At 37.3% G+C, this 26,295-nt stretch overlaps 1 protein-coding gene across 7 annotated transcripts in view; it reads left to right on the top strand.

The window, feature by feature from the left end:
* Positions 1-26,295, top strand: part of SMG1 (SMG1 nonsense mediated mRNA decay associated PI3K related kinase) — a 95,350-nt gene that overhangs the window by 28,235 nt on the left and 40,820 nt on the right. For 6 of the 7 annotated variants that reach the window (XM_057695983.1, XM_057695981.1, XM_057695979.1 and 3 more), the window contains 22 exons: positions 1,612-1,748; positions 3,094-3,152; positions 4,149-4,362; positions 5,329-5,454; positions 5,836-5,908; positions 6,989-7,086; positions 8,334-8,507; positions 10,244-10,468; positions 12,152-12,253; positions 12,878-13,147; positions 14,664-14,794; positions 15,598-15,759; positions 16,205-16,323; positions 17,278-17,365; positions 17,455-17,556; positions 18,034-18,174; positions 18,728-18,927; positions 19,317-19,513; positions 19,674-19,835; positions 20,962-21,116; positions 22,874-23,016; positions 23,163-23,364. In XM_057695983.1, the coding sequence (XP_057551966.1) occupies positions 1,612-1,748; positions 3,094-3,152; positions 4,149-4,362; positions 5,329-5,454; positions 5,836-5,908; positions 6,989-7,086; positions 8,334-8,507; positions 10,244-10,468; positions 12,152-12,253; positions 12,878-13,147; positions 14,664-14,794; positions 15,598-15,759; positions 16,205-16,323; positions 17,278-17,365; positions 17,455-17,556; positions 18,034-18,174; positions 18,728-18,927; positions 19,317-19,513; positions 19,674-19,835; positions 20,962-21,116; positions 22,874-23,016; positions 23,163-23,364 (3,280 nt within the window). The remainder of the gene's footprint in view (positions 1-1,611; positions 1,749-3,093; positions 3,153-4,148; positions 4,363-5,328; positions 5,455-5,835; positions 5,909-6,988; positions 7,087-8,333; positions 8,508-10,243; positions 10,469-12,151; positions 12,254-12,877; positions 13,148-14,663; positions 14,795-15,597; positions 15,760-16,204; positions 16,324-17,277; positions 17,366-17,454; positions 17,557-18,033; positions 18,175-18,727; positions 18,928-19,316; positions 19,514-19,673; positions 19,836-20,961; positions 21,117-22,873; positions 23,017-23,162; positions 23,365-26,295) is intronic. The other variant, XM_057695980.1, reaches the window with a different exon arrangement.

The following is a 26,295-nucleotide window of genomic DNA, read 5'->3' as shown; positions in this document are numbered from 1 at the left end:
GGCTATACTGTCTCTTAAAAGTGTTTGAAGTCTTAGATTTAGGTATGATAGAGTTAGAAAGTGACTCTAAAGCTAATTTAGTCTAGATCCCCTCGCAAGCTCAGAGTTTTGCAGTTTGCTAGGGGCAGAATTGTAAATAGAGCCTAGATTTCCTGACTAACGACATTTGTAGCAGTCATCCTTGCTGAAAATAGGCTAGGGATTTTTAAAAATCTTATCCCTTCTCTCAGGTATTGTAATTTCTTTTATTATCGATTTTCCTTTCATTCCTTAGAAATGAAACTGTCAGACCCTTTAATGTGGTTTGTGTTAACATACATTGGTTAATTATGATAAATTGCACAGCTGAAAACTTAAAAAGAGAAACTTAGTACTGAAGCCATCTTTATTAGTAGTGTTCAGCATTGTTTGAGCATTCCTTCTTGTTCTTGCCCTTTAAAACGGGAAGAGGGACTTCCCTGGTGGTCCAGTGAATAGGACTCTGTCTCCCAGTGAAGGGGCCTGGGTTTGATCCCTGGTTAGGGAACTAGATCCTGAATGCATGCCGCAACTAAGAATTCTGCATGCTGCAACTAAGAAGCCCACATGCCACAACTGAAGATCCTACATGCTGCAACTAAGACCTGGTGCAGTCAAAATGAATATGTTTTTTAAAAAGGAGTAAGGGGCTTCCGTGGTGGCACAGTGGTTAAGAATCCGCCTGCCAGTGCAGGGGACATGGGTTCGATCCCTGGTCCAGGAGGATCCCACATGCCACAGAGTGGCTAAGCCCGTGCGCCACAACTACTGAGCCTGTGCTTTAGAGCCTGTGAGCCACAACTGTTGAGCCCATGTGCCACTACTGAAGCCTGTGTGCCTAGAGCCTGTGCTGTGCAACAAGAGAAGCTGCCGTAATGAGAAGCCCGTGCACCACAACAAAGAGTAGCCCCTGCTCTCCGCAACTAGAGAAAACCCGCGTGCAGCAATGAAGACCCATCGCAGCCAATAAATAAATAAATAAAAATAAATAAATAAATAAATAAATCTATTTTAAAAAAGGGGCGGGGGGGAGAAAAGTTTTGATTTGCTGCTTTCCTTGTGGCATCATGGCTTACACAGGCATGGTAGGTGGTAATTAGACATTTGTTGAACTGAATGTGTGATTGCAATTCACCTAAACTTTGTCCTGGGAAAATGATGATGATGTGAACAAGAGTCTCCCCTCCAGTGGGAGATCTAGGTTAGAAATAGCAGCATGTAACCTGTCTGTACCTGATAGAGACTTTATCCCTAACCCGTTGAAGTTTCTTACCTGTACTCTTTATCTGGATGTTGAGAACAGTTTGGAACAGATCCAAAAGAGAATAATTTCTAAGCCTTTCTTTTTTCTCTGTCAGTTGGTCCTCTGGAATGAGGTGTTTGCTTAGGTTTATCTTTTTTGAGGGTCTGCTGTGTGCCCGGCAGTCTGCTGGGGCTGGGTTTCTTCAACACTATAAGTGTAGAAGAAAAGTGTTACAGGACCTGCATTCATTGAGCTTTTATTGTCTGGTGGAGTGTGATTTTTAATATACTTTAAAATATTTGGGCTGTAAAGTTTCTGTGCTGAATTATACTCAATGTTTATATTCACAGAGCGATCGATGTCTTATTCTGATGAGTCTCGACTGTCGAATCTTCTTCGGAGGATCACCCGGGAAGATGACAGAGACCGAAGACTGGCTACTGTAAAGCAGTTGAAAGAATTTATTCAGCAACCAGAAAATAAGCTGGTCAGTATAGTATGTTTGGAAATGTTGTTAAGTTTTGTGTTTCCATCGTACACTAGAGAATGCTATCTGGAGTGGTTTAAGAAGGGAAAATGTTTGCTTCTCAGGAAAGATAATAAGGAGTCCTTATTCCAGGTTGATTTGGCCTATATTATGATGATCTAGAACTTAATGCCCCTAATGTGTAATTTACCTACAAATATTGGATCCATGTTGGTTCCTTCTGCAATAAAGTGTGACCTTTCACACATGTGTTCTGTTGTCCTCCGAATTTTTTTTTCCTGTGTTCCAGGACAGAATATCTCTTTGATTTTCATGTGTGAAATTGGAGTAGGGGGTACATATTTTGTTCATGGGTAAGTTTGGTCTGGTGGCCAGGGCTAACTAAATGGAAAAACTCTTTAAAGAATAAAGCACGGGGGACTTCTCTGGTGGTCTGACAGTTAAGACTCCACACTCCCAGTGCAGGGCCCCAGGTTTGATCCCTGGTCAAGGGAACTATATCGCGCATGCTGCAACTAAAAGCTCCCACAGGCCACAGTGAAGATCCGGCCTGCCTCGAGTAAAGACCTAGTGCAGCCAAATAAATAAATAAATATTTTTTAAAAGAAAGAAAAAGAATAAAGTACAGGAGAGAGTTCCCTGGTTGCCTAGTAGTTAGGATTCCAGGCTTTCACTGCCATTGCCTGGGTTCATTCCCTGGTCAGGGAACTGAGATCTTGCAAGCTGTGTGGCCCTGCCGGAAAAAAAAAAAAGAATAAAGTATAGGAGCAGTTACAAATTTCTTTATCCTCCAAGTAAGTCTCCTAATGTTGAATTAAGAACTTGATATAGAACAGGAGAAAATTAATGAAAATGGTATAGTGAGTCAAATAAGATTTGGTTCAGAGCAGGCTTCCTCTAAACACCCCCCCCCCCATTTTATTATGAAAAATTTCACATACACAGCAAATTGGAAGAATTTTACAGTGACTATAATAGCATCTAAATTCTGTCATTAACACTTTACCGAATGCCTTTATCGTAAATCTCTCTACCTTTTCCTCTATCCATCAATCCATCTTTTGTTTTAGAAATGCATTTCAGAGTAAATAAAACAAGCTTTTTCAGGTTTTTTTTTTTTTTCTCCCCGTTAATGATCATGGCTATATATTTCCTTTGGGTAATTTTCTTTCATAGCCTGAAAGGAAACTTATGACACTCCTGATATAATTGGGACCTGGGAATAATAAGAAAAGTAAGGTGTGGTCCAATTATAATTTGGAAGGGAACACAAGTAAAAAAAAAAAGTACACAATATTCTTCTTAAAAGTATAGGAACCTGAAGTTTTTATTAATTTTTTTTAAGGTACTAGTTAAACAGTTGGATAATATCTTGGCTGCTATACATGATGTGCTTAATGAAAGGTAAGTAACTTAAGACAAATATATTTTTAGAAACTACTAAAAAGTATACAAGAATATAAATCCATTGGCTTCATTTATGAATATCTATTATTTAATGTTTCATTGGGTTCTCTTTGTCATCTTTATTTGTGTTAAAGTATTTAAACATTAATTATCACTGAATACAAATGGAATCCACTTGAAGGGGAGAGCCATTCTTTTTTTTTTCTTTTTTTTTAATTTGTCAACGTGACAATAGTTGAGCATTGACTAGTAGAATGACATAAACTCTTAATGCAAGCGTGAATGAATGCGATTAACTTTTGTAAACTAGAGCATTTTGAAACTGCTTAGAGAGTGGAGGTGAAAGGGAGCTTCCTTCTTTGGGCAACAGTGGATTCAAGCCATCTATTCTCTGAGGCTACTGGGGTTCTCCAAAGGTGTGCAGTCATTTTTTCATATGATGATTCCCGAAGAATTGCAGTGTTGGAAAGCATCCAAAACTCATCTCAACAGGTCATGAACCTTACTGCTTTTTGATGGTTTTATTTTATATAGTTACTTATTAATATTTAAATCAGTGTTGTCCTTTAAGTTTATTGTATTTAACTATTACCATTTCCTATTTTATAGTCCTTACGTATTGAATATTGCAAAGTATATAATTATATAGTTTGTTTTATCTGATCACTTGTTGCTGCCCTTTTCTGTGAATCAGTTAATGTATTTTGAGATGGAATTTGAAGTCTGAATTTTAGTATTTCTAAGCCTTTCCTTACTGTTTGTAAATAATTGATTCCATAAAAGAAAATCTAAAGTCTTAACAAAGGTACTTTTGGCAGTGCAGGACAGGGAGAATAGAGAGAATACTTAAAGTGGATAAAATTTCAACCTTTTGTGTAGTTTGAATAAAAATTAAAAAATCATGGAAGACATTCTATTGTAAGATGTGTCATTCTTGTCATCTTTGAAAGCTTAAGATTTTTGTGTATTTTGTTTGCATTAAAATAAACACAGTAGCAAATTGCTTCAGGAGTTGAGACAGGAGGGAGCTTGCTGTCTTGGCCTTCTTTGTGCTTCTTTGAGCTATGAGGCTGAGAAGATCTTCAAATGGATTTTTAGCAAATTCAGCTCATCTGCAAAAGATGAAGTTAAACTTCTCTACTTATGTGCCACCTACAAAGCACTAGAGACTGTAGGAGAAAAGAAAGCCTTTTCATCTGTAATGCAGGTAAGAATGGAGGGTGGGGGGAGAGATGACGTGCTTGGGAAGAAAGTTGTCCTTAACACACATCCTTGAAGGGGAGCTTGAAGACAGGAAACTTAGAATAGGGGTTATCCACTGATAGTGCACATGATGTAAATAAAATTCCTCTTCCTGAATTTGAGTAAAGGATACACATTAGAGGTAGATTTAAAATAAGTTGTGAAGGCTTATTTTTCTACCTTTGTAATTAGTGAGTAATTTGGGCATGATACCATAAGACCTTCTGAATATTCTGTTTTTTTGTAATATTTCACTTGATTTTAGCATTCATTCATATTCTGTGCATTGTATGGATTATAGCATTGGCTGTTGGAAAATGTTTTCTAATTCTAGCATTTCTTCTGTATTTATAACATCATTCTTTTGTAGAGAAGAGCTTTTCTTTTGGGGAAAAAATGGGTTTTAACAAAAAAGAATTAGCTGCAAAATATTCTATAAGTTGTGTGCCATATATTTATTTTCAAAATACGTATAGTGCTAACATGAGCCTACATGTCATTCTCTAAATCATTCCAGTTTGAAGCAAGTGCTGATATCTTAAAGTATCAATTGTACAACATTTGCTCTGTATTTTGAACTGGAAAATAGTTCTGGTACTTTAAAGACAAGTTTCCCAAGCACATCTTAGTGTTTGTACTTGAAACTTTAATCACACCCGTGGTACTGAAGAGAGCACTTAAGAACAGTGTAAACATGTTACTTAGAAATGGTGTTAACAGACATTAGAGAAGGGAAAAACAGTATTTTTTTAGCCTAATATCTTAGTGGATTGAAATGTTTTCAACTTTTTTGGAAACTAAAACTATAGAATTTATTTTCTTTGATATCATAGACAGTTTTGGCGGGAGCTACTGTTAAATAATGAATCTGATTTGCTTATTTTCAACGTTTTATTACGTGTTCATGGTTTGTAACTTTCATTTTTTTTAGCTTGTAATGACCAGCCTGCAGTCCATTCTTGAAAATGTGGATACACCAGAATTACTTTGCAAGTGTGTTAAGTGCATTCTTTTGGTAGCTCGATGTTACCCTCATATTTTCAGCACTAATTTTAGGGTGAGTTCCCCGACCTGGGGTGAGGGATTGGCTGCATGTATGAAGACCTGGGGAATTAGATAGAAAACAAAGTCTGCTCCTTTGAGTGTAATTCGTTTTAAGGTCAAGGATTGAATGATGCAATAATGTAGTTTTATAAAAAATAGCATCTGTACTTGCTGACACTAATACCTTAAGATACTTTAAAAAAATTATTTCATCAGTGTCATAAACAAAGTTCCATTATTCTCCTGCCCGCCCCCCCCCCCCCCCCCCCTTTAAGTTTGTATAATGTCAGGTAGGCGGGATGTAAGGTGTTCTAGGGTCTCTTACTCTGAAATGGTCCACAGGTGGAATGGCAGTCTTAGAATGATTAGTCCCCTTCTCTTTGTCTCCATCCAGGATACAGTTGATATATTAGTCGGATGGCATATAGATCATACTCAGAAACCTTCGCTTACACAGCAGGTGTCTGGTGAGTTGTTCAGCATATACCAGTCATTTAAATATTGTGGAAAGGAGTGTTGGTCCCTCAAAGACCAGCTGTTAATACTACTTTTTGATAATGCAAGGAAAATAACTGCTTCAGAGAGTATTTTGGTGAAGATTACTTGTTAGCTAAACTTATCTTTTTAAAGGAAAAAATGTGTACTTTTGTAGTAGGTAGGAAGAGTAAATACAGGTTATAGTGTTGCATCTGTGAGTAAGGACTTTATCTGAAGTCATTTGTTTTGTGTGCTGGTGGGAAGAGATACCATAGTAGCAGTACCCTGAAGGGTGGAATGGAAGATCCTGGATATTTGTGATTTATTGTTTTTCTAGTGATTAAACAAACAGATTAATTTGGAGGACTGTCATAAATGATAGAGAAACAAAATTTTTTTTTCCGAGTTAAATGAATGACGAGTATGATTCACTTGGACATTTTAGCTTATTCCAGGTGCTGTAGTTTCTCATAGCTTATTTGGTGCAGTAAACTTCTGAAATTAAGATATACAGGTGAGAGTACTCTCAGTTACACTGGTGAGTGGTCGCATTTCCACTGGGTAGGTGAATGTATGTTTTTGGTGGCCAGGTGTGGCCCTGCAGGAGAAAGCCAGGGTGGTCGTAGATTGAAGCATTTTAGTCTAAGCCCTATGTATAGTGACAGTATGGATATTAAATTTACTTTAAAAAAAAAAAAGGACAGGAGATTATATTTTAATTTCTGGAGAATTTTCATTCCTGCAGCATTAAAAGAGGTAGTGGTTAATCATTAGTATATGTAACAGTGTACAGGGAATTCCCTGGTGGTCCAGTGGTTAGGACTCCGTGCTCCACTGTGGGGCACCTGGGTTAGATCCCTGGTCGGGGAACTAAGATCCCGAAAGCCATGCAGTGAGGCCAAAGACAAAAACAAACAAAAAATAGTTTACAGTCCTAATTTTATAATATAAGGCATGTTTCAAGAGTGGGCAACTTGAAAACCAGATACCTTTTAAAAGAAGTCTCTTAAAATTTTTTTTAACTTGGACTTACAATTTCTTTCTACTGTTTCAAAACATATGATTCCTAGGATGGTTGCAGAGTTTGGAGCCATTCTGGGTAGCTGATCTTGCATTTTCTACGACTCTTCTTGGTCAGTTTCTAGAGGACATGGAGGCATATGCTGAGGTGAGTATATAAAAAACTAACTTATTTTTTAAAATTCTAGTTAAGAAAAAAAGCAAAAAGAAAAATCTAAAGCAGTGCTAGATTTATTTTAAAATAATTCAGGTTACATTTAAGCAAAAATTACAAGACCATTGCAATATTTTAATTATTTTTCAGATGTTTTAAGTAATTCTGCCAGCAGAATTACTGGAAAGACAGAGAAAAATTGCAGGCCAAATTTCCCAAACCTTGAAATAATTTTGGTGGCTTGTAGTTTTCAGAAGACATTTTCTTCAGTTGTAGTTCACTCTTATTTCTTGTTATGAAAAGGTGAACTGATGTATACAGGCCCAAAGAGGCTGTCCTCCTACTTGTGTTGGTGGTCCTGGATCTGCTGCCTTTTGAGCATGGCATCTTTAAGACTGCTGCTGCAGTATCTGTTACTGCTTCTTGCAATTCCTGACCACTGTCATGACTTACACCTACCATCTTTGAGTCTCTTAGTGTTTCTTTCCTATTCAGTTGGTAATTACCATGATTCTTGTTTGGTGGTCAAGGCTTCCATAAAGATTTAGCTTCATCTTTTCTTTATACTTTTGCTACTTCTAGCAAACAGTCAATTCACCACTTTTGACTGTACCAATCTGTTTGCTCCCTTTCAGAGAAAAGTGAGGGAATATTTTGCTTCTACATGTTTCTTTTCCCCTACACCTAGGACGTCTTGGTTCATAGCACACCGTTAAAGCTGATCTGCTTCTCGTAAGCTACCCATTTCGGTTTGTAGAGACTTCCCTTTGCTATCCCTGAGATCTAATTCTCTTGGATTATTTTGGTGCTTAATTATATGTTGGTATATATTGGTTCTAGTACCCCATTTTTTTGCTAATCTTTTCTTTTGAGTATATCTAGTCTCCTCAACTAGCTTATAAATCTGTGGGCTAGGTCTTATGAGGTCTTATAACTTTTTAAACCAACCACCTCTAAACTTCCCCAACCCACCTTGCTCTTCATGTGCATAGTATTGGCTCAACTTACTGTTCAGTGGCTCAAAGAATCTATTAAGGGTAATATCTGCTTGTTTAAATAATTAGAGAAGTAAAATCTGCTTTTATATTTAGATTCAGGTTCCTTTTCTCATAGGCCAAAATTCTTCTTTATTTCTAAATCATCTACTATAAAGTTAATTGATTTTAAAATTGGGAGTTACTTTTTGTTTGCTTTTTGAACAATGTCCTACTTAAATAAGAATGCTGTGAATTCACATCTAGGACCTCAGCCATGTGGCCTCTGGGGAGTCAGTGGATGAAGACGTTCCTCCTCCATCAGTGTCCTTACCAAAGCTGGCAGCGCTTCTCCGGGTGTTCAGTACTGTGGTGAGGAGCATTGGGGAGCGCTTCAGCCCAATTCGGGGTCCTCCAATTACTGAGGCATATGTAACAGATGTAAGTTTTAGTAGTCTTTAGTATCATTCAACAAAAATTGCTTTTTATTTTAAATCCTTCTCTTTACCTAGTGAACTATGTTATTAACCCATTTGTTTAGCATGTGTGTATGTGTCTGACTACTTTCTTAAATAGCCAGAAAAGTAGGGAATTCTATATCCTACTCCCCCCACCCCATGAAAAAAAGTCCACTCTGAATCTTTAAATGTCAGTGAATTTTTCTTTTAGGAGATTTTCTGTAGGTCCATTTATTCTTGTTTTTAATGCATAATTTCAAAATCTTATTCTTTAGTTTTTTAATAATAAATTTTGCTTTAAAATTATTGTGTTTCCTTTTAGTTTTTCAGCGTACTAAGAGTAACACTAATAGAGAAGGCCTCAAAAAGTAGTTTTCTCTAAGCATGACACGATGAAGCAACTTGATAGCTTGATGTCAAAGGATATAAAGATATAAGAACTTAAAGTATGTAATAGCCTGAGACCAATTATAAGAGGTAGCTAGATTGCCACATTTCAGCAGCCCCAGACATCAGCTGCATGCACTGTATTGCAGTCCAGTGAGTGGTTCAGTGTAATGGATGTGATAAAGTCATACAAGATTTAACCTAAATGATTAAAATTTTGCTGTTAGTATAAAATTCTAGCTTTTATGAGCATTTACTTTTGTTGAACACATTGCTATATAAAATAGGACATTAATTACATATGTAATTTTTGGTAAGTTAATTGTGTGTTTGAGCAGAAATGTCAGCTCCTGAAAATAATTAAAACCAGCATGTTAATATTTTAAAACTGATCAAAGTGGTTTAATACTTTTACTGTCTAAAGGGTGGGTGGTTGATGACTTTGTCAGTGTTGAATAAAAGCAGTTAACTCAGATGTAAAAGAAAAGGACAGGAATATATCCTTTTCCAGGATAGTTCTATAGCAAATGTACTGTTTTATGAAGGTCTTTCAGGTCTTTGCCAGAAACGGTCTTTTTGGCCTTTTAACCCTATATGTAGATTAAAAAAAAAAACCAAAAAAACCCTGTATATAGTGGTTGTTAAATGTTACAGAAGAATTCGAGAAATATTTTTCTGTGTCAATTTTTTTCTGTATCTGTTTTTTCCTAAGTTATTTTTTACTAGCAATTCAGTACATTAATGTTGACTACTGTAGTTTAGTGGGGTTTTTTTGGTTGGAAATGATATGATTTTCATAATCCTCAAATAGGTATTGTATGTTATGAATGAGAATGCATATCTTTACAAAGAGACCATCGATACATGAACTTTCATAAGCTAAAGCCATCTTAGATATTTAGTTTTAAAAGATTGATTAAAAGTCCAAGTGCTAGATTACAGAAAGTTATTCTCATGACAGGTTAGTCCCATGTTGTTAATACCGCTACTGTTCTAAGTTCTGGTGTATTTCATGATTATTTACAAAGATTCTAAACTTGAGCCATTTAGTGACTTTGGTGGGAGGATAGGAATTGGGTATAAGGGAAATAGAGGATGGCAAATTCCATTTTCTGTCACCATAGTACTTTAGAGTACTTAGGCAGGACCCTTTTTGTGTATTGTACCAGGGATAACATTATTATTCAACCACTGAGAACTAGAACATTAAGAGACAACTGACAAGGCAGACAGTTAATTTTCAGTTGAAACTGCATTAAATAGAAAATATTTTCTTGCTCTGTGGAAGAATATGAATCTTTTTAAAAAGCTGCTTGTTTTCCCCATTTGCAGGTTCTGTACAGAGTAATGAGATGTGTGACGGCTGCAAACCAAGTGTTTTTTTCTGAGGCTGTGTTGACAGCTGCTAATGAGTGTGTTGGTGTTTTGCTCGGCAGCTTGGACCCTAGCATGACTGTGCACTGTGACATGGTTATTACATACGGATTAGATCAGCTGGAGAATTGCCAGAGTTGTGGCACAGATTATATCATCTCAGTCTTGAATTTACTCACATTGGTATGTGAATCCTTTTTTGTTGCTTTTTAATATGTTTATTCAGGCCCTTAAATTTAAATTGATGTGGAAGAAATTAAGCCTTTGTTTGTTCTTGTTTTTTTTGCATTAATTAGTCTTATTTATATAATCTAGTTTGCTTTTGCTCTAGTATGTATTTACTTATAGTGTTTGAGAGCTCATCTCAGTGTAGCTTTACTCTTTTTGTTTGTTTGTTTTTTGATGAAATATCATTCTCCACAGGAGACTGACTAGCACTTCTGATAAATACTATGTAGAGAAGGCACTTGATAGCTATTTTATTTTATTTTATTTTATTAGAATATAATTGCTTTACACTCTTGTGCCAGTTTTTGAGGTACACGAAAGTCAATCAGCTGTATTTATACACATATCCCCATATTCCCTCCTTCCCTTGACTCCCCCCACCCTCCCCGTCCCGGCCCTCTTAAGGCATCATCCATCATCGAGTTGATCTCCCTTGTTATACAGCAACTTCCCACTGGCTATCTGTTTTACAGTTGGTAGTATATGTATGTCTATGCTACTCTCTCACTTCGTCTCAGCTTCCCCTTCTCCCCCTGCCCCCCCCCCCCCCAACTTTGTGTCCTCCAGTCCATTCTCTGCATCTGCATCCTTATTCTTGTCTTGTCACTGGGTTCATCAGTACCATTTTTTTTTTTTTTTTAGATTCCGTATTTATGAGTTAGCTTGATAGCTATTTTAAAAGATCCTGTTATGTTTTGTTTCTGAAACATATGAGAACTTGATAGTTTTTATTTTTTTCTTAATCATAAATATTCCCCATCTCTCCACCTTTTATTATGGGCATTTTGAAGCATATTTTTAAAAAAAGTAGAATAGTATAATGAATCTCTGCATACTTAATACTCAGTTTCTGTAATTAGAAACACATGGCCCATCTAGTTTCATCTAGGCCTCCTAATCTCTGCCTCCTTCTTGCTCTTCCCCCATCCCCAACTGGATTATTTCAAAGCAAATTCTAGATGATGTTCTGCTGAACATTTCTGCCATAGTTATACTTCCTTTTGCCAACGTAAAAAAATACCCATGTATAAGTGTAAATACATGCATCCTATTTAGGTATCTAAACATTTTAATGTCACAGTGTTAAGGCCTAAAAATACAGCTTAGCTATGTTACTTTTTTAATAGATTATTTTTCAGACCAGTTTTTAGGTTTACAGGAAAATTAAGCAGAATGTACTGAGTTCCTATATAACCTCTTCCCCCAATAGTTTACTCAATTATTATTATTAATATCTTGTTTTAGTGTGGTACATTTATTATTACAACTGATGAGACAAATTGACACATTTTTATTAACTAAAATCCATGGTTTACTTTAGAGTTCACTCTCTGTATTGTACATCCTATGGGTTTTGACAAATGTGTAATGCCATGTATTCAGCATTACAATATCATACAGAAGGGTTTCACTGCCCTAAAAATCCCTTGTGTTCCACCTATTCTCTCCTCTTCACTGGCTGGCAACCACTGATCTTTCTGTCTCCATAGTTTTGCCTTTTCCAATGTGTCATATAGTTAGAATTATACAATATGTAACCTTTTCATCTTGGTTTTTTTTCCCCTTAGCAATATCCATTTAAGGTTCCTCCATGTTCTTTTGTGAATTGATAGCTCATTTTTTACTTTATTTTTTTAGATTGTTGAACAGATAAATACAAAACTGCCATCATCATTTGTAGAAAAACTATTTATACCATCATCTAAACTACTGTTTTTACGTTATCATAAAGAGAAAGAGGTAAGTGATTCATTGATCAGATTTTTTATGTTAGGTCATTGAAAAGTTTGACTCATGTTGCTTAGTGGGCTGCATAAATGAAATTGAAATGATAAATATTTGATTTAGAATATAGAAATTATAATGATTCACTTAATATCTGTAGATTTTCATACTGTATACCTTGATGAATGGTATGCAGATAGTGTTTTCAGATTTCCATCATTTGTCTTTATTAAAATTTCATGTGTATGTTATAAATAAAACTTCATAGTTAGCTTCTGAACTGACTCACAGTCAAAGCCACTATAGACTTTCCAAGTGGATGTAGGAAAACCTATCTTAATAAACTGCTATTTGTATGCGTTTTGATACTGGCTTTAAAAAAGGCCTTTTAAGAAATTTCACATTGTCATTTTTAATTTAGAGTACTCTTTTTTTTTTTTTTTTTGTAGTAAATCTTTATAGATTATAAAAAACTTACTGATCCTATGTAGGTTTCCTAAATTGCTGTTTTAAAAATTAAGGTCTTTGGTATTTTGGACAGTGACTTTATCAGTCTTCAACTGATTTGCATCATCACCATTATGCAGATAGTAATATACTTTCTCTTTAATTATCACTTAGCTGAATTCTCTTTTTAAGGTTGTTGCTGTAGCCCATGCCGTTTATCAAGCAGTGCTCAGCCTGAAGAATATTCCTGTTTTGGAGACTGCCTATAAATTAATTTTGGGAGAAATGACTTGTGCCCTAAACAATTTGCTACATAGCCTACGACTTCCTGATGCCTGTCCTGAAATAAAACATGAGGCTTTTAAGAATCATGTATTCACTGTAGACAATGCAAAATTTGTAGTTATATTTGACCTTAGTGCTCTGACTACAATTGGAAATGCTAAAAACTCACTGATTGGGGTGAGTATTTACTTGTAATGGCTTTGTTTTATCCACATTTGAACCTCTTTTCATTGCATATTTACATATTTATTATCAAGGCAGTGTGTCTACAGAATCACGTGGAACAAACCGGCCTTGCTGTGGACATGCCTGGGTGATTAAAATTAACAGGAATATTTTCTTGCTATTATGTTTAGCTCTTGCCTTCCTTGATAAGTTTTTGATGTTTGTTTTATGTTTTAGAAAATGTTTTTTAATAATTTCTCCTGTTTACTCTAGCATGCTTTTAGAAAATTTGTCAGCATTTTCCACAGGGCAAGTTTGTATAGTTCTGTTAATACGCAACCTCTTCTTCCCCTGGTACTCTTTTCCTTCTTCCCACTAGAGTTGGTGCTTCCATATGGTCCTTATTTTTTGACTACTTACTTTACTCTAGGAACATTCATATATTCTTTTGCAGAAAGAATAAAGATTTCATTCCATTAAGAAATTTGAAGTGACCGTGCTTTTGATTTATAATTATTGCTGTGGTTAGTATATTCTCCTGTGGGATCTTTGTAGCATTGAAAAACATTATAATGAAAAGTAATGGGATATAATTAAGAGGATAATATTTTCTAAGAGAGAAGGGAGGGAAAAGTCAAGATATGTTGTTTATATTTGCATGCTCTCCATATTGTTAGATCAGATTGCCCTGTGTCCCTCCATAACTGCTCTTTCCCTCACTGCTAGGCTGCAGTAGACTGTTCCTTTTTTTGCATTCTAAAATATGATTGCTGAGAAATTCACATGGTGTTCAGATTTGAGGTTTACATCCTGCACTCTGGAAATGAGAGGGAGTGGGGTCAGTGCATTCAGGTGGAAAGGAGTATCTTAGCAATAGAAAGAAGGGGAAGAATGGCTTAGAGTGGCAGGGTGTGCCCTTTTTCTCACTGGACAGGGCAACTTGCCATTTGCAGTATATGGAAAACCAAGGAAATACGGTTCTCTGCACTGAAGGGTACAAGGGCTTTGTTTAGACCAGGGATCAGCAAGTTATAGTCCATGGACCAAATCTAGCCCACTGGCTGGTTTTGTTTGTTTGTTTGTTTCATTTTTTTAATCTTTATTGAGATATAATTCACGTACTGTGCAATACCCATTTAAAGTATACAATTCAGTGATTTTTAGTATATTCACAGAATTGTGCAACCATCACCAAACATCACCTTTTTTTTGTAAAGAATTTTCATTGGAACATAGCCACTTTCATTCCTATTTTTTGTCTGTAACTTTCCTCACTGCAGTGGCAGAGTTGAGGAGTTGGACATTGTAACAGAGGTGTCACATGGCTTGCAAACGCTGAGATATTTACTCTCTTATCTTCACAAGAAGTATTTGCTGATCCCAGGTTTTTAGTGTACTAGCTTGTTTCCAATTTAAATGTCATTTTAATTTTTAAAAATGTGTAGACATATTTTGAAGGATACATTTTTTATATGCTCATGTATATCTTGGAGGAACCAAACATTTACTTTCTTTCGTACATCATCAGATGTGGGCGCTGTCTCCAACTGTCTTTGCACTCTTGAGTAAGAATCTGATGATTGTGCATGGCGACCTGGCTGTTCACTTCCCTGCCATTCAGTACGCAGTGCTCTACACATTGTATTCTCATTGTACCAGGTAATGTATTTACATACACTTTTTAAAAAATAATAAATTTTAGTTATTTATTTATTGGGTGCATTGGGTCTTTGTTGATGCAAGTGGAATTTCTCTAGTTGTGGTGAGCGGGGGCTGCTCTTCATTGTGGTGCACGGGCTTCTCATTGCGGTGGCTTCTCTTGTTGTGGAGCATGGGCTCTAGGTGCATGGGCTTCAGTAGTTGTGGCACACAGGCTCAGTAGTTGTGGTGCACGGGCTTAGTTGCTCTGCAGCATGTGGGATCTTTCGGGACCAGGGAGTCCCTACACTCCCTTATTCAGAAAAAATTTTTTTTTTATTTTTAAAGGGAAGATGGACCCTTTAGAGCATATATTTTAAAAAATATGTGTTGGGGCTTTCCTGGTGGCGCAGTGGTTAAGAATCTGCCTGCCAATGCAGGGGACATAGGTTCGATCCCTGGTCTGGGAAGATCTCACATGCCACAGAGCAAGTAAGCCCATGCGCCACAACTACTCAGCCTGAGCTCTAGAGCCCGCGAGCCACAACTATTGAGCCCATATGCCACAACCACTGAAGCCCGTGTGCCTAGAGCCCGTACTCTGCAACAAGAGAAGCCACCCCACTGAGAATCCTGAGCACCGCAACAAAGAGTAGACCCTGCTCTCTGCAACTACAGAAGGCTCAGGAGCAACAACAAAGACCCAATACAGCCAATAAATAAAAATAAATTAAAAAAAAAAAGATATGTGTCGATTTAACTTTGGAATTGCTTTTTTTTTTAAAATGAGAGTTGAAAAAAATGATACAAATTTTGTCTTCCAGGCATGACCACTTTATATCTAGTAGTCTTAGTTCCTCATCCCCGTCCTTGTTTGATGGAGCCGTGATTAGTACTGTAACTACAGCTACAAAGAAACATTTCTCAATTATATTAAATCTCCTGGGAATATTGCTTAAGAAAGATAATCTTAACCAGGACACAAGGTAACTAATATTTTATACTGTAGTTTCTAACTTTTGTTAATTTGACTTCATAATTTGAGAAAAAGAAATGAAGACTGTCATTTGGGGTAGAGCAACTTCATTGTGAAACACTTTAAATTGTTGTATTATTATTTAACCTAGAATTTTTTGTTCTTTCCTAAAAGAATTACATAAAACCTCCCCCTTCTACAGTATTTTATAGATGAATGTATTTACAGAGATTTTAAAATATTTTTTGCTATAGTTTATGCTAGTTTGGGGAGATTTTCTTAAAAGACAATTTTGCCAAAGGAATTTCTATGGTTTTAATATTTGTTTCTTAATGCTTGAGGTATTTAAAAAGCCAAAAGAAATTAATGTAAAAAGAATAGGTTTTTCAAGTTGTTTTTCTATTTTTTTTTTTTTTCCTTTTAGTGTGAAATCAACTGTATATTTTGTGTTTCAGGAAACTACTAATGACCTGGGCTTTGGAAGTGGCTGTTTTAATGAAGAAGTCTGAAACATATGCACCTTTATTCTCTCTTCCATCTTTCCACAAATTTTGCAAAGGCCTTTTAGCCAACAGTAAGATTCTGTGATTATTTACTTTTGTTAATCAGTGCTTTAAAGAGATCTTTGGTTATGGCAAAAGGATAAGTCACTTGAGTGTTTTTCATGACTGGAAATGTATCCTCCCCATTTTAATTACAAAGGCATAATCTGTCGTAATTTTTTTTGCCATTCTTAATATGTGGAAAATAAGTTGTTTTTAAGTGATTGTCACTTTTTTTTAAAAATACTTATTTATTTGGGACTTACCTGGTGGTGCAGTGGTTAAGAATCCGGCTGACAGTGCAGGGGACATGGGTTTGATCTCCCATCTGGAAAGATCCCACATGCCCTGGAGTGCCTAAGCCCCTGGGCTCCAACTATTGAACCCACATGCCCCAACTACTGAAGCCCGCACACTCTAGGGCCCACGTGCCACAACTACTGAGCCTGTGTGCTCCAACTACTGAAGCCTGTGCGCCTAGAGCCCATGCTCTGCAACAAGAGCAGCCACTGCAAATTTATTTATTGGCTGCGTCGGGTCTTGGGTCTTCGTTGCAGCGTGCGGGCTTTCTGGCGAGCAGACTATAGAGTGTTGGGCTTAGTTGCCACAAGGCATGTGGGATCTTAGTCCCCCAAGCAGGGACCGAACTCACGTCTGCTCCATTGAAAGGCGGATTCTTAACCACTGGACCACCAGGGAAGTCCTGTGATTGTCACATTTTTAAGCTCATGTGATTGTTTGTATATTCCATGTACTTTTAAAATTTCCTTCAGAGAAAGGTTTGAGTGAAGCATAGTCACCCTAAGTGGATTTTGTTGAGTGTATCATTTTCCCAAATGTTGTTGCCAGTGAGGGTTCCACGCAGGAGCAGCCCCTCATCCTTAGTAGCACTCATTGTTTATTGAAATGAATGGGTTCAGAAAATTATGACATACTGGCATATAATTTCTTCTGGCAAGCTGAAAGTGTCTTTAAATTTTTAATAGCTCTTGTTGAAGATGTGAATATCTGTCTACAAGCATGCAGCAGTCTACATGCTTTGTCCTCTTCCTTACCGGACGATCTTTTACAGAGGTATGGATTAAAGATCCAATCTTTTGACCCCGGTCCTAATAACTTGGAAATATTGCCACATTTGTATTACCTATTTCATTTTTTTGTAGGTGTGTTGATGTTTGCCGTGTTCAACTAGTCCATAGTGGAACTCGTATTCGACAAGCATTTGGGAAGCTGTTGAAGTCAATTCCTTTAGATGTTGTCTTGAGGTATAACAGTTGTGTCGGTGCAGAGACATCCCATAATGTTTAGTTTAGGAAAAGACAGATTGCCTATTAGTGAGTTAATATCACATCTCATATGGCACTTCACAGTGATTGAAGAGATGTCAATGGATCAAATCATGCGGGTCTAGAAGAAAATAACAAAAATTTGTAGTTTTTATAAGCATATAAACTCATGATACTGCTGCAGAATAATACTTACATTACCAAAATGTGCTTTTCAGTAGTTATTATTTGTAAAACTAAATTGTATTCTTTCATAGTTTTCCATTAGGTTAATTTTGGTGATTTAAGAACCTTTAAATTTCAAAGTTGTAGTAACATTTCTGTATCTACTTTTAAAATCTTAATTTTATCAATTTTTAGTTTCAAATTTAGTTAGGGAAATGATTCATTTACAGTATGAACTAACCTTTGAACTAAAACATTTTGTATAACAATGACTTTATTTTCTGTCTACAGCAATAACAGTCACACAGAAATTCAAGAAATTTCTTTAGCATTAAGAAGTCACATGAGTAAAGCACCAAGTAACACATTCCACCCACAAGATTTCTCTGATGTTATTAGTTTTATTTTGTATGGTAACTCTCATAGAACAGGGTAAGACATTTCTTTGACTCTTTCATCTGGGAAAAGTATTTAAATATACTTGACTATCTTAACCCTGTGCCCAGTTTGGAGGAGAAAATATGTCAGGGGTGGCAGAGTAGAAAGTAATATTCTTCTCAAATGGGTTGTTTTAAGTTTTCAGTAGTTGGAGGAATTGCGTTGAAGATAGCATCTGAAGAAATAAAAACGGGCTTTGCAGTCGTCGGTGATGGTGAAATGTGGTTGACAGTTAACTGATCTGACCTAGTCATTAGTGCTTTGGGAAGGGGCCTGGGGGCATAGGCATTCTGGAGATTCTTAGTTGCAGTCATGAGCCTTTGACCCTAATAATCTGTCCACACCATACCCCATCCTGTTTCAGCCGTGAAAGACCTCCTTGAAATGAGAGATGGGGACATAATGCTTCCCAATTTTATATGTTTGCCTTTTTCAAGTAGGGAAAATTGTAGTCCCCTACTCCCATTTCCCTTGCAGTTTTTTTGTTTTTGTCTTTTTTTTAATGAAGTGGTCATTGTCTGTTAAACATGAAACTGTTTTTTCCCAGGAAGGACAATTGGTTAGAAAGATTGTTCTACAGCTGCCAGAGACTGGATAAACGTGACCAATCAACAATTCCCCGCAACCTTCTAAAGACAGATGCTGTTCTTTGGCAGTGGGCTATTTGGGAAGCAGCACAGTTCACTGTCCTTTCTAAGTTGAGAACCCCACTGGGCAGAGCTCAGGATACCTTCCAGACAATTGAAGGTAATTGACTCTTCACTGTTTCAGGCTTTGTGATGTAAATACTTTCAAGCTTGCATTAATAATGGATTTCTTATCTTTGTTAAAGCAAAAATTTGAGCGTGTACAATTTTTTTCTTTAGTACTTTATCAGTTGATCTTCCAGATATGTTTGTTAGAATAAATTTTTATTAAATAATTGTGTTGTATATGTGTTTATTCACAAATTTAGGGGATTTGTGTGGAGAAGATGTTTTTCCTCTAAAAATGAAAAGATCTTGTGGGGAGTTTTGTTTTTAAATGATAAGTATACAGAGGATACTTGATAAATGTGAATTTGTGAAATTATCTCCAAGAACTTCTGAAATCTTCCAAGATTCCTTTTAAATTTGGAATGTTGTCTTTGGTTTTAGGTATCATTAGAAGCCTTGCAGCCCACACATTAAACCCCGATCAAGACGTCAGTCAGTGGACAACTGCAGACAATGATGAAGGCCACAGTAGCAACCAGCTTAGACTTGTGCTGCTTCTGCAGTATCTGGAGAACCTGGAGAAGCTAATGTATAATGCATATGAGGGATGTGCCAATGCATTAACCTCACCTCCCAAGGTTGGTTCCAGTGGGCTGAATGTTGCTTTGCGGCAGTTTTGTGGTCAAACCTAGTGGTGTGTACAGAGCTGAGGTAGACTTGTGTATATGCTTTACGTGTATTTGAGACATCTTTGCCTGTAATTTGAACCAGTCCTGAGCTCTTTTTTCTCTTCTAAAGGTCATTAGGACTTTTTTCTATACCAACCGTCAAACTTGTCAAGACTGGCTGACTCGGATCCGACTTTCCATCATGAGGGTTGGATTGTTGGCAGGCCAGCCTGCTGTGACAGTGAGACATGGCTTCGACTTGCTTACAGAAATGAAGACAAATCCGTCTCAGGTAAAGTTGTGTGTGTGGAGTTAATTAGAAATATTTGGCCTTAATTCCTTTGCTGTGATCTAACCTGTGGCTAAGATAAGTTTTTTTGTTTTTGTTTTTTGTCTGCATTGGGTCTTCATTGCTGCGCGTGGGCGTTCTCTCATTGTGGTGAACAGGGGCTACTCTTCACTGCGGTGCGGTGGCTTCTCTTGTTGCAGAGCACGGGCTCTAGGCACTCGGGCTTCAGTAATTGTGGCACATGGGCTCAGTAGTTGTGGCTCGAGGGCTCTAGAGCTCAGGCTCAGTAGTTGTGGTGCACAGGCTCAGTTGCTCCAAGGCATGTGGGATTTTCCCAGATCGGGGATCAAACTCGTGTCCCCTGCATTGGCAGGTGGATTCTCAACCCCTGTGCCACGAGGCAAGTCCCTCTATTCATTTTTAAAGCTTTTGATCCAATATTTTTATACAAGCATTAGCTTCCAAAGTTACCTATTCATATTTTTTACTTAGTACATGTGAAAATATATATTACTGATGCTTAAGTGTTGGAACTTTAAAGGTAATTCTAAGAAATTTTTGCATAGAAGAAAGAATTTTTATAATTTTAAATGATTACATAATGTGTAGGAAAGTGTAATAATTTTATAGTAGATGCAGAAGTGTAATACTAATAATGTTATAACATATGGGAAAAGTGCTAGCTTGTAAGTAGGGTCACTAAATAAATGGAATCCAAAATTGCAAGTGTTTACTAGTTAGGGTAATGTCAGTAGGCAATATTCAAAGACAGAAAATAAAGCATTTGTGGTTATTAAATTTTGCTTTATATTTACTTCACTTGTTACTCCTAAAGATGCCACAGTTTAAAGGTTTAAGTAAGTTTATTTTTATTTTGTAAAAACTAACACCCGTGGTCTATTCAGGTCCATCAACCCCCCTTTGTAGGTCCATCAGCCGCCTCTTTGTATCTACATTATGGGCAACATTTTAGAAAATTCTACAGTAATTTCATTGTTGTAAAAATAATTGTTAAATAAATTTGACTTCAAATAGGCTTTAGATTGTGATCAGTAGTGGTAAATCAGCAGAGATTTGAATTTTGAAGGTATGGAGGTCTGTGATTGATTTTTCTGAATGCCACTTTCAGGGGAATGAATTGGAAGTAACTATAATGATGGTGGTAGAAGCACTGTGTGAACTTCATTGTCCTGAAGCGATACAGGGAATTGCTGTCTGGTCATCTTCAGTTGCTGGAAAAAATCTTCTGTGGATTAATTCAGTGGCCCAACAGGCTGAAGGGAGGTAAGTTGGAAGGAGGGAAATGGTGGGTAGGATTTCTTTATGTTAAATTTTTTTGTATTACTCACATTGTAATTAAATATTAATTACATTTAATGTCGATTCTTAATTGACAACATTTCATGAGAGAGTCTGATACAAATTGCCTTTTATGGCCAGAGTTCTTGCTCATTAGCTCTGTGCATCGAAAGTTCAAACTCATTTGATTCCTCTAGGTAAACTCACTTGATTTCTCTGTGCATGTTTATGTAAATTTTACCACATCTGGAAAATGTAGGGAAAATAAAAGAATAGCTCATAATTCCATCTGTTAGTGGTAACTGTTAGTTTTGGTGTATATGCCTTTCTAGTTCTTTTTTCTTTTATATATACTTTTCTGTCCTCTTTCCACAGAAGTAGCAGTGTTCCTGCTGGTCACATGATTTTGCTTTTACTACTCAGCAATATTTAAAACAAATTTTGCCATGTTAAATAGTCTACAATGTGATTTTTAACAACATTTTTAACAACACTTTTTTTTTTTTGTGAGTGCACCATAATTTAACATTCCTTTTGGTTGGACAGCAGGGTTATTTGTGATGTTTTTACTAACCTTAATGCAGTGTGGCACTTAATTCTTTGCTGATGTTTGTGATTGTTTTCTTTGAATGCATTCCTACAAGTTGATTTACCAGAAGAAAGGCTGTAGACCATAAGGCTTGTGGTGCACACTACTGCTAATTCACCCTGCATGAAAGATGGTTCCCACTTGTATCCCTAACAATAGAGTAACCCCTTCCCTTCAGCTTTGTGAGTGCAGAGGGCCACTGAGAAATAAGAACCCTGCCACCATATTAGTGGAAATGTTTAATTCACATTTCTTTATTAATAATTAATAGTAGAGCTTTCCTCATATGTTATTGCACATTTGTGATTTTTAAAAATGTAAATTATATCTTAGTGGCCTCGGTTTTTTGGTTTTTGATCTGTGAGATTTTATTTTACACCAGGATTATTGATGCTGTCTAACTTCTTGATTGGTAATTTGTTTTTAATTTTTTAATATAAATTTATTTATTTATTTATTTGTTGGCTGTATTGGGTCTTTGTTGCTACACACGGGCTCTCTCGAGTTGCGGTGAGTGGGGGCTACTCTTTGTGGTGTGCGCGCTCCTCATTGCCGTGGCTTCTCTTGCTGTGTAGCATGGGCTCTAGGCTCGTGGGCTTCAGTAGTGGTGACAGGTGGGCTCAATAGTTGTGGCTCACGGGCTCTAAAGCACAGGCTCAGTAGTTGTGGCGCATGAGCTTAGTTGCTCCTTGGCACGTGGGATCTTCCTGGAGCAGGGATCGAACCCGTGTCCCCTGCATTGGCAGGCAGATTCTTAACCACTGCACCACCTAGGAAGCCCTGTTTTTAATGTTTATGGTGGTTTTGTTTTTTTTGTTTTTAATGCCCCAAAATTTCAAATTATGATGCCATTAGATCCTGTTTATGTATTCTTTTCTTGTGTTTATTTTTCTATTTAGTCTTTGCACACATCGAGATCAGATATTTACTGATATTTTCTTATTTTATGCTGTCTCTTAAACGTTTAACGATCTTTGAATTTATTTTCATTTTTTGTGAGGAAGAGATCCAATTTTGTGCCTGCTCAACCCCACACAGAATAGTCAACTCATTGTCTCAGCTCAATTTATTGAATAACTCATTCTTTCCAGTTTTTTTAGAAATGAAATATGTGGATAATTAAAAAGTAAGACTGTTTGAACTTGTGTTGAAGGTTTGAAAAGGCCTCTGTGGAGTATCAGGAGCACCTGTGTGCCATGACTGGTGTTGACTGCTGCATTTCCAGCTTCGACAAATCTGTTCTCACGTTGGCTAACGCTGGGCGTAACAGTGCCAGCCCCAAACATTCTTTGAACGGTGAGCATTTAGAGTTTAAATAAAAAGTTGTAGCCAAATAGTTTGTGCTCATGATCTTACTGTATATTCTCAGATATCTCTGCTCTTTGAAATATTTATAACTGCTTTGGATTTCTGTCTCTATTTTATGAACTACTTTAACTCAGGTGAATCCAGAAAAACGGTGCTGTCCAAACCAACTGACTCTTCTCCTGAGGTTATAAATTATTTGGGAAATAAAGCATGTGAGTGCTACATTTCAATTGCTGATTGGGCTGCTGTACAGGAATGGCAGAATGCTATCCACGACTTGAAAAAGAGTACCAGCAGTACTTCCCTTAACCTAAAAGCTGATTTCAACTACATAAAGTAAGGATTTCTTTTCACTTATAAATTATTCTTAACCCCATTAAACAAATTTTCAATAACTTTAAAGTCTTTTATGGCAGAAGAATATTAAAATTGTCCATATTTACTGTGGCGAATTGGCTGTAGTTCTAATAATGCTGCCATTCCAAAAATGACTACCGTGAGGAACCAGCATTTGCAGTGAGGAGGGTATTTGTGCAGTGGGAAAACAGATTTATATGTTGAAACAGTCATTTGGTATTGATTCTCAGAGCCTGTTCTAAAATCATAATGAATATGAAGAGAATTTGTCACTGCTTTTGGACAGGATAATGTTTGATGGCTTTGTTTCTAAATTAGGTGTGAATATATCAGAAACCTTTTTATAAAGAGGACAGAGAGTATGACGTTTGAAAATTAAATTCCATTACTTGTTTTTATTCTTCCCCTTATTCCTCTGTGCTTTTATTAATCTCTTAATTCGAAATTTGAGTACAGGCTGTGTCCCAGACACTTGGCTGGAATGATAAGGGTCATTAGCTGTCCTTGCCATCAAGGAGCTCAGCTTCTAATTAATTAATGGGTAATTTCTCCATTGGGCACATACTGAGTGCCAGCCAGTGGGGTGTAGCACTGTGTAGGACAGACAGATTCTAACCCTTGAGGAGATTACCTTCTAGTGAAGAGGAGACATAGAGACTAAGTTGGGGAAGGCAATCAGGATGTCATTTGAGCATAGAATTGAGGAAACAGACCTGATGCTAGGATGATAGGCTTGGAGTGTTCTGGAAATGCCTGGGAGGCCACTGTGGTTGGAACAGAGTGCATAATAGGAGATAAGGGTAGAGAAGTAGGTGGGAACTCTGAAAAAGACTTTGATTCCCGATAAGGTAGAAAATCTTAGGTGGGATTTGAACAAGAGAGACGTTATCATGATCCGACTTACTGGCTCCCTCTGCTGGGTTGTCAAGAGACTGGAGGTGAAGGACCAGGGTGGAAGCATGTAGACCATTCATCTGTGGGGCAAAGGTAGAGGAAGGAAAACAGATGCTTTTAATTGAGGTAGGAACACACAGAGAACAGTGAATTATGTTTAAGGTATGTGAAACATGCAGATGAGATTGTTTTAGTAAGCACTTAAGAATCGGGTTTGGAACTAAGATGAAAGTTCTAAGCTAGAGAGAGCTTTGGAGAACCATTAGTATGTAGGCAAGAATTACAGGCCCTCTGTCTTTTCACTCTTTATACTCCGGAGCCTTTGAAAACCACCAGAAAACTCTCTGGAGAAGAGTGAGTGAAAAAGAAAGAGGGCCAGGGTCAGAGTCCTTTTGAGCATCTTTGTTAAGGGATGGGAGAAGAAGCTGTTGAAAAAACACAAGGACACCGAGGAAGGACGTGTCAGAGATGCAAGTGAAGGAGAGGATGCTGTGACTGGAACAGAGTACTATGTGTTTACTGTAAATACTGGAGAGACTAAGTGTTCTTTTAAGCCAAGGGGAAGGAGCTGTAAGAACACAGGGGTTGAAGAGAAGCAGGGTAAAGAACGTTGATTGAAGGATTAACTGGACCCCACCTTTCCTGTGCCTCAAGGAAAGCTTTGGATACAGACAGTTTCAGAAGTGCGTGGTGGATTGGGGGGGCGGGGCAGGGGGAAGGTAAGGGTAGAGAAAATGAAAGTCTGTGTTTTTTTTTCTGAGGTGTCAGTCGTTAGCTGAAAGTGCAAGGGCATTGTAGAGCGTAATGGGGACACAGCAGACCTGCCATTGGAGAGGACACAGACCCTGTGGTGGCAGAAATGATAAGTGTCTTGGTCACCACACAGACTGTTCATTAGTGCCGGGTGATTACGGCTCACCTGAGAAGCTGGTGGTTGCATTGATCCAAGCTTGAGGTTTATTAAGGAAAGCGGGTTCAGTCAAGTGATGTACATTTCCAGTGCTGTGTTCAGGCTAAGTTGTAAGGGAAGTGACACAGTTAGAGGGACAGGAAAAGATGAGAGATTAATGGAAAAGAGAGAAATTTTTTTTTAAGAACTTCTATTGAGATATAATTGACATACAATAAACTACATGTATTTAAAGTGTACAGTTTGATTTTTTTCTTATTATTAATGTATATATGGTAATCCCAATCTTCCAATTCATCCCACTCCAACCCCTCCCCACCCCCCCCCCCCCCGCTTCCCCTCCTTGGTGTCCATATATTTGTTCTCTACAACTGTGTCTCTATTTCTGCCTTGCAAACCAGTTGTTCTGTACCATTTTTCTATATTCCACATATATGCGTTAATATATGATATTTGTTTTTCTCTTTCTGACTTACTTCACTCTGTATGAGAGTCTCTAGGTCCATCTGTGTCTCTACAAATGTCCCAATTTCATTCCTTTTTACAGCTGAGTAATATTCCTTTGTATATATGTACCACATCTTCTTTATCCACTCCTCTGTTGATGTATATTTAGGTTGCTTCTATGACCTGGCTATTGTAAATAGTGCTGCAGTGAAAGTTGGGGTTCATGTGTCTTTTTGAAATATGTTTTTCTCTGGCTACACGCCGAGTAGTAAAATAGGGAAATTGAGAAACTGTAAGTCGTCTTGTTGGTTGGAGAGCAGCTGTAGTAGGAATGGGAACAGAGTGAAAGATCTGGAAGTAGCAGTGGGTTGCTAGGAGGATAGGCCCTCATCCTGGCATTGAAGGTACAGACTACCAGAAGGAGTTCCAGAGGTGTACCATTTTCAGGTAGGGTGAGGAGAGGGAAGAAAAAATTCTTCAAAAGAAGAGAAACAGGTTCCATGAAACAGTGGAAAAGGGAGAGACAGACGGAGGCCAGCAATAAAAGAAAGCAGGACTAGGATATCAGGTTGAGATAACAGGATAGGGGACCTACTGGGGCTTAGGCTTTAGGTGAGCAATGAGGCCATGCAGGGGATTTAGTGGTAGCTTAGCAGAAC

This window comes from Hippopotamus amphibius, chromosome 9 (assembly GCF_030028045.1).
Source record: "Hippopotamus amphibius kiboko isolate mHipAmp2 chromosome 9, mHipAmp2.hap2, whole genome shotgun sequence".
In the NCBI taxonomy this organism is placed as follows: domain Eukaryota; kingdom Metazoa; phylum Chordata; class Mammalia; order Artiodactyla; family Hippopotamidae; genus Hippopotamus; species Hippopotamus amphibius.
Note: the sequence above shows the minus strand (reverse complement) of the source record. Positions and strands in the feature narration are given on the sequence as shown.